Here is a 12,281-nt window from a genome sequence, read left to right on the forward strand (position 1 = left end):
GAACTCACTTACAACATTTCATCTCACTCCATGTGAGACAATGTTAAAGGAAGCTGCATTCTTGAAAATTGGCACACGCATAAAGATTATTGCCTGTACATGAATCTCAAACGTTGTTATAGTATCGACACACAGATGGTCATGGATGCAGGTATTCTTGATGTTGTTGTGAAGTTGCAATATTTCTGTACATTTTAGCATAATATCCAACCTTATTAAGTTTTCCTTCTTCTTTTTCTTATACTACTTTAAATGTTACTACTATTATTATTATTATCTTTACTGTGAAGCCTTAGCATTACCATCAAAATACTACAAACTATCACCATGATTTCTAAGGAAACTACAAAACGCCTTCATGAGTAACATTTTGCAGCTCGGGGTACCATAAAATCACAATGTCTTCACTCTCAAAAGGGAACTTCTACTCCCAACCTTAGGATGTTTCATGACTACTTCTTATGTCAGACGTTAAGGGAGGACAAGTTGTTATCCTAGTCAGACTTAAATTCCTAGGAGTAATTCTGAGATATTTGATAAATATGGGCACTGGTCCCATATAAATTAATTCTGGAGGAAAAAGCAAATGGAGTCATATAAAGGTCCTATGCTAAATAACACATGCAGAAGACAGGACAACCTTCTATGGAAAATAAAATGTCACTGAGACACAGTGCGCTCCAGGCCAAAAATAAAGGTGCCAGCACTGGGTATCTGAATGGATAAAGTTTGTGGACACCTGACCATCACACCTATATGAGCCTGTTGGACATTCCATTCCAAAACCATGGACATTAATTTGGAATCAACCCCCCATTTGCAGCTGTAACTGTCCCTACTTTTCTGTTGAAGCATTTTTGTATGAATTTGTGCTCATTCAGACAAAAGAGCATTTGTGAGGTCAGTTACTGATGCTGAATGAGGAGGTTTGGTTACTAATCAACTTTCCAGATTATCTCAAAGGTGATCAATAGAGTTGAGGTCAGGGCTCTGTGCGGTCACTTGAAATCCTCCACACCAACATCTGTACTAAAAAACTTCTGAAGTTTAAAAATGTTTTCCAACATAAGAAAAACTGTAATGAAAACAGGCCATTCAGCTCAAGCTTCTTCATCCCATTCACCAAGATACCCCGAAATGACTAAAATTTGAAAGTCCCTAAAGTTATCTTCTCCACCACAGTACATAGTAATTAAGTAATTCTTTATTCCATGTGTCTGTGGTGCGCTGTGTGAAGAAAAACTTCCTAACATTTGTAAGAAGCCTGCCCTTAACAGTTTTCCAACCGTGTTGATTTGCGGTTGTTGCAAAATGTACTCTAAAATAACAGCTTGGATTCATTGTACTAATTCTGTTCATAATTTTAAAAATGTCCCCTCTGAATCTCCATTTGCTTAAAATGAAAAAGTATATCTTCTTCAATCTCTCTCCATAGCTCTTACCTCTTACTTCCACTTAGTTCACTATCCTCTGGACTTTCTCTAGTACTGCTGTGTCTCTTGTGTAATATGGAGACCAAAACTGTACACTGTACTCCAGATGTGGCCTCACCAGTGCATCATATAAGTTAAGCATAACCTCCATTGACTTGTACTCCACACCTTGTGATGTAAAACCTAATATACTATTAGCTTTCTTGATTGCTTCTGTTCACTGTCTGGATGTAGATAGTGATGAGTCCACTATGAATCAAAGGTCCTTCTTATTGTGTATTCAGATATACCACTTTCACTTGCTATATGTAACACTTGACAAGTCTTTCTCTGTAACAATTTCGGTGATTCTACATGATCTGCCCTTCCACTTAATTACAACAACAACAGCAATATTTATTTATATAGCACATTTTCATACAAATGATGTAGCTCAAAGTGCATTACAGGATGAAGAAAGTGAAAAAAAAGACAAAATTTAAAAATAAAATTAGGCAATACTAGTTAGCATAAAGTAAAAGTAGGGTCCAATGGCCAGGGAGGACAGAAAAAAACTCCAGACGGCTGGAGAAAAAACCAAAATCTGCAGGGGTTCCAGGCCACAAGACCACTCAGCCTCCTCTAGGCGTTCTACATAACATAAATGATCTCAATCAGTCCTCATGATTTTCAGGGTTCACATGGTAGAACTTGATGATGATGGTAACGTGGTCCTTTGGCCTTCAATCCATCATCTATCATACAATTACAATACCATACAATTTATTTTTGTATAGCCCAAAATCACACAAGAAGTGCCGCAATGGGCTCTAGCAGGCCCTGCCTCTTGACAGCCCCCCAGCCTTGACTCTCTAAGAAGAAAAGGAAAAACTCCCAAAAAAACCCTTGTGGGAAAAAATGGAAGAAACCTTGGGAAAGGCAGTTCAAAAAGAGACCCCTTTCCAGGTAGGTTGGGTGTCAAAAAGAATAGGGTCAATACAATACAATACAATACAATACACAGATCAGAACAAATCCTTAGTACAGTATAAAAATAAAAATTTTACAAGTATGGACCAGAATTTAACAGTAGATGATATCACATAATATGATTTGGATTTGTTTAGAGTCCTGGAGACCTCAGCCATCAAGCTGCCTCCCCCATTTGGCCATTCCACAGCTGAAACATTGCTTGGCCAGCCAATCAAATGAAAGGACCCCTCTACCCCACGATTCCTACGATCCTCCATCAGGGATGACTTTACCATAGGCAGGCAACACAACTTGACAGGTGGGCCATGGCACTGAGTGCCACATTTGAGTACCGAGAAGAGAAACAGAATAGGTGAGGATTAGTATCAAATTATAACTATCATGTTACTTATGTTTTAGTGCTAATGACTAACAACAGAGATGCAGTCTGTACAGTTAATCAGCAGCTCTAGTCAGGATATGCTAAACTGAAGTAGTGAGTCTTCAGCCGGGATTTAAAAGCTGAGACCGAAGGGGCATCTCTTACAATAGCAGGGCAGACAATTCCACAGTTTAGGGGCCCTGTAACTAAAAGTTCGACCTCCCACTGTTATTTTATTAATCCTTGGAATCCTAAGCAGACCGGCATCTTGAGATCTTAATGTGCGCTCAGGTTTGTAAGTCATGATAAGTTCAGACAAGTAAGCGGACCTTGGCCATTTAATGCTTTATATGTTAAAAGGAGGATTTTGAAATCTGCCCTAAACTTAACTGGGAGCCAGTGTAAGGATTTAAGAACTGGAGTTATGTGTTTGTATTTTCTTGTTCTTGTAATAATTCTTGCAGCAGCATTTTGGATTAACTGGAGGCTGTATAAAGAGCAGTTTGAACATCCAGTGAACACCACATTGCAGTAGTCAATCCTACTAGAAATAAATGCATGAATTAATTTCTCAGAATCCTGTTTATTTAGAAAGCGCCTTAATTTCCCAACATTTTTAAGATGGAAGAAACATGTTTTGGACAACTTTGTAAAATGCACTTTAAATGACATACTAGAGTCAAAGATAACTCCTAGATTGAGGGCTGATTCAGTAAAATTAATGGTGTTTCCAACTGAGTTAAATGATGACAAAATATTGTTGTGATCAGCGTCATTCCCTCCAACAATTAACATCTCTGTTTTATCTGTATTTAAAGACAAGTAGTTCTCATTCATCCATTCCTTTAATTCACTAACACAACTAATTAAAGACAACATCGGAGAAACTTCATTTGATTTAAATGAAAGGTATAACTGGGTGTCATCTGCATACGAGTGAAAATTAACATTATGTTTCCTAATGATAGATCCCAGTGGAAGCATGTAAAGTGAAAACAGTAAAGGTCCCAGTACTGAGCCCTGCGGGACACCATATTGAACTTCTGTGTATAATGATGGAGTACTGTCAGCACATTTCTGTACATATTGGAATCGATTTGATAAATAAGAGCTTAACCAAGCGAGCACGGTGCCTGTAAGCCCAACATCATTTTTAGCCTGTGCAGTAAAATAGAATGGTCAATGGTGTCAAATGCTGCACTTAAGTCTAACAACATAATTACAGTGGAGTTTCCTTCATCAGAGGATATCAGAATGTCATTTACAACCCGTTTAGTGCCGTTTCTGTACTATGACCAGTGCGAAAACCAGACTGGAATTTCTCAAATAAATTGTAATGCGTAAGGTGTGACTGAAGCTGATTGGCGACTACTTTTTCTAGTATTTTAGAGAGAAAGAGTAAATTTGAAATAGGCCTATAATTATTTAGTATGTGTGGGTCTAGGTCTGACTTTTTAAGTAAAGGTTTAATGACTGACACTTTTAGTGCATCAGGTACTGTGCCATGCAATAATGAACTATTGATAATGTTTAGAATAGGCTGCAAGAACATCCATTGCACTTTTTACTAGTTTTGTTGGCACTGGATCTAGGGAACAAGTAGTGGGTTTCATTTTAAAATTAAAGTTAAGACTTCCTGGTGAGTTACAGGATTAAAATTACTAAAGTGCTGAATGCAATGTGAGGCAGGGTCTGCTAAGCTAGTATTTGGTTTGTACTGTGATGCTGAGATCTGGGATCTTATATTTTTAATTTTCTCATTGAAGAAGTTCATAAAGTCTGTACTGCTAATATCTGTTGGTATTTTGCACTGTAGATCTGAATTCCCATTTGTTAATTTAGCAACTGTTCTAAATAGTACCCAAGGATTTTTATTATTGCTATCTATTATTGTAGAATAGTATTCTGAGCGAGTTTTAAAGAGAGCTTTTTTATATTTTTTAACACTCTCTGTCCATGCAATTTGAAAGACATGTAGCTTAATTGTTCTCCATCTGCGCTCCAGTTTTCGACACTCTAATTTAAGAGCTCTAGTTTTTTCATTAAGCCAGGGGGAGTTTCTATGTGCTTTGATCACTTTTGTTTTAAGGGGAGCCACTGACTCCAGAGCATTATAATGTGATGTTAGCCGATCTAAATTGTTTTCCACGTTTACACTCGAGTTACTCAAATTATCTATAAATTTTGAAGTAGAATTACAATCTAGATGTCACACTGTCTGTCTGTTTTAATCTGTGAGTGCGTTGGCAAGGGCAGGACTAAATCAAATGTAATTAAGTAGTGATTGGAAATAACTTAGTTTAATAAAGTAATATTTAAATTTTTTATTTCAACTTTGTAAGTTATAATTAAATCTAATGGTGTGGTTATAATTATGAGTTGGACCTTTGACAATCTGACAAAATCCTACTGAATTTAACAAATAAGTAAAACATTTGCTTAAAATGTCAGTTTCCACATCAATGTGTACATTAAAATCAGTACTATCTGATCATAATTTATAGTCAAATCAGATAGAAGGTTGCTAAATGCAGTCATGAACAATGAATATGGCCCTGGTGGTCTGTAGACTAGCACTATAATTGTGTTGGAATCTGTTTTAATATTTAAAATGAAAGCCTCAAAGGATATAAAGTCACCTACATTTTTAGACATGATTTGCATTCTGTTAAAATGAATTATTATTTCAAGGCCTCCCCCTCGACCAGAATCTTTAGACTTATCATCTGTAAACTTAACCAGCTGATTGATTATATTCTTGTAGAGGTCATTTACTGCATGTGTATTAAAAAAGAGCAGCAGTCCCAGCACTGATCTCTGAGAGGACATCCCTTTTAACATCACCTGATTCTGTAAAGTTCCCCTCAAAATAACTCTGTGCCTCCTGTGTTTGTGCCCATGCTTTACCCACCTACCCAGAGTGCCTTGAATTCTCAGTTTTTTTAGTCTGATCACTAACCTTTCATGTGGTACCTTATCAAAAGCCACAATAGATAAACAGGAATAAAGAGATTAAAATGGTCAAAAGGAAGAATATTAAATTCTTAATAAGACTTCCGTATATCTGCTTATTGTGGTTAAGGAAATGATGTGCTAGATAATTCCTAGACAATGTGTTAGTATTTTGAAAGAGACACTCGGAGGAAATATCACGTAATGTTAATTTCTTTTGACAGAATACACTGACTAAGACATTTAGTACAAAGGTTGTTTATTTGAAAATGGAAAAATTGTTGGCAATTAAAATAATTGAATAATCAAATAATAGAAATAAATTGAACCTTATTTTTGGGTTCAGTCATTTACAGTATCTTAAAGTGGTTAACATTATGTATTGGCATAAAACAACTGTTAAATAAAACTATTCACGCTCAGCACAATGAATAAAAAACGAGACATGAAATATGAGGAAGTTCAGCATTAGTATATCAATTTATAATATCTCACAAAAATAGTTTTAAAAAATAAGCAAATACAGGGTTTTAAATAATGACGTTCCAAAAATTGAAATAATGCACATAAACAATTAAAACAAGCAACTTCTAGGGCACAAAGGCCATTTTCTAGCTGATCACTGCATTTCCCTTCATTCCGAGTGATTTGTTGGCAAACTGTGAAGGCTCTCAGATCTTTTGTAAACCTTACGTTTTCTCTGTGGGTCTGTGCAATGCAGTCATCGTCGATCATGTGATAGGAAGTTGTTTTCTCGATCAGAGCAACAACTAGTTCAAAGAGGACAGCGACTGTTTTGTTATCTGGTGTGGCTGTAATTGTGGCTGAGTGGCCTTTGAAATGGCCTGTGTCCATAACTGGGGACAAACACATCATTACCTTTGACCCCTTTTGATGTGAGGGTGCTTCGAAATTCATTTTGTTCCCTTTTTTCTTAGGTGTTTATTCACATACTGTGCAAAAAAACAATGTACAAAACTGAAAACCTTAATTGCAAAATAAGCGTGCGATCCACTGAAATGTAATGAATTAATTGCTTGAAGTATTCTAAGGATGCATTTGTGTCATAACTGAAAATCTAAAGAGCTTTATGGCTGGTAGTGCTGGCTGGTGAGTGGTCATCCTAAAAATTGAAGATGTCTCATTGAGGTTTATATCTTCAGGGAGGTCGGGTGGTAGGATAGAAACCTGTGGCTTTCAGTCACTGTCTGCTTGTCATACTGGAACGGCAAGTTAAAGAAGTGCGAACCATGTATATAAATATACGGCATATATAAAAGGTAGGTGATACCAACAAACTGTACTGTACACATTAAGTATTCATTTATAAACAGGTAGTAAAGCACAGTGTTAATAAGTTTAAAAAGTTAATGTTTACACATCCAACATATACAAACACTATTTTGATACATAAAAGATAAAAATAAACTCAATAAAAGTAACAGGAAGAGCATTGAAATAAAGTTCTTGTCACTGCAGTCATTAGTCCAAGTAAGCGCACGAGGGATCCAATCTAGATGTGTTTTTAAATTTTCCTTTATTACTTATTGCTTTCATTACTTGTAAAAATCAATACATTAATGCACAATGTGAAATAAAACAAATTTCGATCTGGTCACTGGAGTATGCAAGCTTTTAAATTTGTTTAAAAATTGTAGCTGGTCACTTCATACTAATTTTATCAGCGGCTGGTTATTTTCTTGCTGTATTTTCCATTTGACCACTTGAGACTGAAGTTTGTAATTGAAGACCCGCCTACCCCTCAGTCATTGGTCAAGAGTCCTGTCTTCAATTCAGAAACTCAATCTCATCTGTTTCATAATGTATACAGGCTTTTCTGAAAATATTTATTTAAATATACTGTAGCAAATAATACATATGTTTTGTATGTTATGAGGAAACGTGCAACAAGAGATGTATTTCATATGGGTCACAGTTGTTTAGCATTGGTCACCATTGGTTTACTTTCTATCATAAAATCTTCATTCTCATCAAATATGTAATTAAAAAAATTTCTCAGCCATCCCTGCAAAACACAAACACTACACAGCATATAAAAAAATAGAATTTTTGGGTGGCGTTTTCCTTTAAACAAATCACAAACAAAACTTCCAGATGCATGCATCGACGTAAACGCCACCTACCTGCAAATCGAAACTCAACAAGATGTCACACTGTGCTGCACTTTAAAGGGGACCAGCATGAATTAATCTGACCTTTTCAAAAGTAACAAATATTCCAAAGCAATCAGAATTATATTTATCAACAGTGACATTTGCAGTATACTCATGAAGCATCAATATGGAAGGAAACCTGCACTCTTGAAAGTCTTAGCTCTTTAATGGTTTTAAATGGTATTTACTGGATTATGTAGTGCTTTGTAGAACCATTGATTGAGAAAGAGCCGTTTCATTCTATGGAGAGTTTTTGGCATATGAAGTTGGGTTGGATAATGGATGGATGGATGGATGGAGGTTTCATTTTTGTGCTTTGAAAACGTTCTACTATGTAGAAAAAAGGGTGAAATTTTTAATGTATTATAGGCTACCCAGGAGGAAACTAACAGATTAAGAAAACCAGGACTTGGCCTGTGTTATTGTATGCAGCGAGAGTCCTTTTAAAATCACAACCCATTGGTATTTCAGTAATCTGTTAACATCCATTCATGATTTATGTAATGGATCTGAATTAAGGATCTTTCTGGAACTTTCATGAGGAGGGGTCATTTGAGAACTTAAACTGATTAATTCCCCTATTGCATCGCTATGAAGAACTGCTGTGGCACCTTTATTTTTAAGAGTGTAGATGGGTGTGTGAATTAATTTTCAGTTGGCACAATAAATGGGTCAACACGTGCTGTTTGTACATTAAAAATAATAATAAAAGCAGCCAACAGGTGGCAATAGTGCCCCTTTATTTTAAGTCATTACTTGATTACTTCTTGAATATCAAGATTAGATATTTAAAAAACAAGAACCAAAGCTGAAGCCAGTCCACCACAAGGCCCACTTCCTCTTAGTATCACTCGACTGACAAACAGACACTCTCTTCACTAGAAGAATATCTGGTCCAGGCTCTTACACTCTTAAAAATAAGGGTTCAAAAATGGCACTTTAATGAGTTATGTGGTTCCTTGTAGAACCATCACTTTGCAAAGAGTAATTTAATTCTAGGAAATGGTTCTTTACATATGAAAAGGGTGTTTTAGGCTTTGAAAAGATTCCCAATATGCGGACAAAACAGAAATCTTTAATGTATAGTAGGCTGAAAAACCTAAACTCATCGTAAGTTATTGTATGCAGTGAGAGTCCTTTTGAAATCATGAGCCGTTGGTGTTTTAGAAATCTGTTTTCATTTATTCATGACTATTTATAGAGCCTGTTACAGATCTAAACAAATAAATAAAGGTTCTTTCTGGAAACTTCATGGAGAGGGTTCTTCTGGGAACGAGAAATGGTTTTCCAATGCCATCCCCCTGATGAACCACTTTGATACCTTTATTTTAAGAGTGTAGGTACATGTCTTGGACAGTATTCGGACGAGCATTTTAACTTGGGGCACAAACACTTTTAATAATGGTGTTTCCCTGAGTTAGATACGCATTTTTAAAAGTGAATAGATACATGAATGTTTTAGAAATAACAAAAATGCTCTCAGCCATTCCCTGGTGTTTAAGGAATGCAGAGATGTACAGTAGTTCAAGTGCCCAGGAACAAATTATTTTCCTTACAGCTGGATAACTTGCTCATGATACAAAGTATTCAAACGCAGCTGTTGAGCCAGCATCCTTGTAGTTTAATGGGCCAATATTTTGCTACTTTGAAATGTGAGTAGTTCTCACTGTCTTCTCAGTGCTCCTGTTCAATTACACAATCTTACTCAGGCCATCTCCAACTCTCTAACCTAACCACCAAACCGAAGCAATGGACAGATAGGTAGATAGATAGATAGATAGATAGACAGACAGATAGACAGATAGATAGATAGATAGATCCTCTCCCAGTATGGTAGATGGCAGTGCTCATTTGGCATGGACCCAGTAAGGACTTCCAAGGGAATGTATGGGAGTTGGAGTCCTGAGGGTGTCAGGGTCCTTAAGTGCTGCAGGGAGAGGGACTCACTGCTTCAGGAGGCTTCTGTCTGACCCAGAAGTGCTTCCCTTAGCCTCAGCCCCAGTACCGGAAGTATCCCCTGGTCTGACATAAAAGTGACGTCTAGCCGGTAGGCAGAAGACAAAGCTCACCTAGAGGAGGAAGAGCAAGATTGTTTATTGAAAGGCTGTGGACTGGTTTGGAATAATAATAAGAAAATCCTTTATTTTACACCTGGGACTGTTTAGTGTGGCTCAGTGGCGCCCCCTGTCTTTTACAATAAATAGATAGCTAAATAGATTTTTGCACAAAAGACAGCACAATCTGTTGGTGGCCATAGCAAAGTGGAATTCAGACTCTTCTAACATGGAGGGGCAAGTCACTAAATTAATAACTGGCCTTAATTTTTTTTTTTTTTAAGAATTGAAGTAGGGGTTCATGTGTTTTTTAACTTTGCCAGTTTAGTAATCCGCTTAATAAAGTTTTTTTCTCATATCACAATTTAACCAAGATTTAGAAGTAAAGTTTAAAACAGTGACGGCAGTAGTTACGCTCACAGCACCACAGTCCTGGATTCAAATTATGGTTCACTCCAAATCTCCATTAGTATTCCTCCAGATCTTTTGTTGTTTCTTTTCTCCTAAACCCCAAAGAAGATGAACTTTATTTTGATTGGCCATTCTAAATTCAGCCAATGAGTGAGTGGGGCCTGAGAGGAACTTGCACCTTGTTCAAGGTGTTTCCTGGCTTGGACCCAACACTGCGGTGATAAGCACGGGGTCCCCACACCTTAAAGACGATAAGCAGGCAAGAAAAGGGTGAGGATTAGGGAATTAGAGTGAAACTAGGGGATTTTTCTTAGTTTATGATAGCAATATAGCTTATTGAGAACATATAATATAGATATGTGACATTTTTAAAGCTTTATATTAGAAAACTGTCAAAATATAAAAAAGCCAAACTATTAATAGGCTTGGTAAAATAAAAGAAAACACAGTTTCCATGCTTTACGAGACTTCTGCTGTTGAGGTTTAACTGCAATTTACCTTTTTAACATTGACCTTGTGTTTAAGAAGTGTATTATATAAATAAAACATTATTATTTAAAGTTTTTGTTGTGGAAAGAAAAAAGTATTGCTGTAGTTATATTCCCCACGTGCTCCGAGGCCAGTTACTGGCTGCCTGCCTTTATCACAGGTTCTCTCATTTCCGTCATATTATTTCATTTTTGAAGAGCTGGCATTTCCTTGCATTCAGCAGTGGCGCTCTCTGCTATACTGAAACGTCATTTTAGCAAACAGTTTCTCTGTCCAAGTGAGTGACCTGTAAATACATTGTGTGGTCACACCTGCAGTATTTACAAGACCTTATATTTCCGTATTGGCAAGTAGAAGGCTTGGTGTGTTACTGACCACCGTCATTGTTGCTGAGCCCTTGGAACTTTTCTGCATGCTCAGGATGTCTCCACTGGTCCGCTCCGGGTCTGGCTTACGGAAGATATTCCGCATGGTTGACTGGAAATTATTGGTGATAAAGCAGTAAACGATGGGGTCCAAGCAACTGTTGAGACTGCTGAGCGTAACAGTGATGTGGTAGACAATGAGACTAATGTGATGGGGTAAGTTGGGATAGGCATAAACCAGTACCTGGCGCACATGGAAAGGAGTGAAGCAGATCATGAAGATGACCAAGACAGTGATGAGAAGCTGGACAGCCCGCTTTCTCCGCTCGCGGCTTTGCTGCATCAAGTTGGGACTGGCAAGCGCACACATTATGCGGACGGTGAAAACCACAATGATGATCAGTGGCAAGAAGAACTCAAAAACGGTCAAGGCAAAGAGTTTGGAGAGGCAGCAGGAGGCATACTTGATGGCTGTTGTTAAAATGGAGTAGGTCACCACAATGGCAAAGAGCCAGATAAAAATACAGATGCCCTTGGCATAGTTTGGGTTCCTCCATTTACGAGAGGCCTCCACTTGGACAATGGCCAGGTAGCGGTCAACACAGATGCATGTGAGAAACAAGATGCTGCAGTACATGTTGACAAAGTAGCTGAAAATATGAACAAAGGAGCAAGTGAGGCATTCCCCACCGCTGTAGTACATGATGACACGTGTTGGCAAGGAGAAACCAACAAGGAGGTCAGTGACAGCTAGGTTGATTGTGTAGATAACGGAGGTGGTCTTGGGTTTCGTACGAAAGCAGAAGACGTACAGTGCCAAGCTGTTCAGAAGGATGCCCACAACAAACATGGAAGCGTTGATGATCAAGAGTGCGATCCACAAAGTGTAGAACTCATTGTAGAGGTCTTCGTCAAGATGTGCCAGCTTGTGGAGGTATGGCTCTTTATGCAGGTGAGAAGAGATGTTACTCAAAGACCCACTTGACACGTTGGTGAGGACACTGTTCGTTTTCAAAAACGATTCCATAGTTTTGCCCCAAACTACTACCTGAAACAAACAGACCAAAATG

At 37.6% G+C, this 12,281-nt stretch overlaps 1 protein-coding gene across 1 annotated transcript in view; it reads right to left on the bottom strand.

Moving 5' to 3' along the window:
* Window positions 1–5,981: 5,981 nt before the first annotated feature.
* LOC120515597 (G-protein coupled receptor 20-like) overlaps window positions 5,982–12,281 on the bottom strand; it is a 62,708-nt gene continuing 56,408 nt past the window's right edge. Inside the window, exon 2 of the mRNA XM_039736707.1 lies at window positions 5,982–12,259. Coding sequence (XP_039592641.1) covers window positions 11,177–12,238 — 1,062 coding nt within the window. The 5' untranslated portion in view covers window positions 12,239–12,259 and the 3' untranslated portion in view covers window positions 5,982–11,176. The remainder of the gene's footprint in view (window positions 12,260–12,281) is intronic.

Source organism: Polypterus senegalus, chromosome 15, assembly GCF_016835505.1.
Source record: "Polypterus senegalus isolate Bchr_013 chromosome 15, ASM1683550v1, whole genome shotgun sequence".
Classification (NCBI taxonomy): domain Eukaryota; kingdom Metazoa; phylum Chordata; class Cladistia; order Polypteriformes; family Polypteridae; genus Polypterus; species Polypterus senegalus.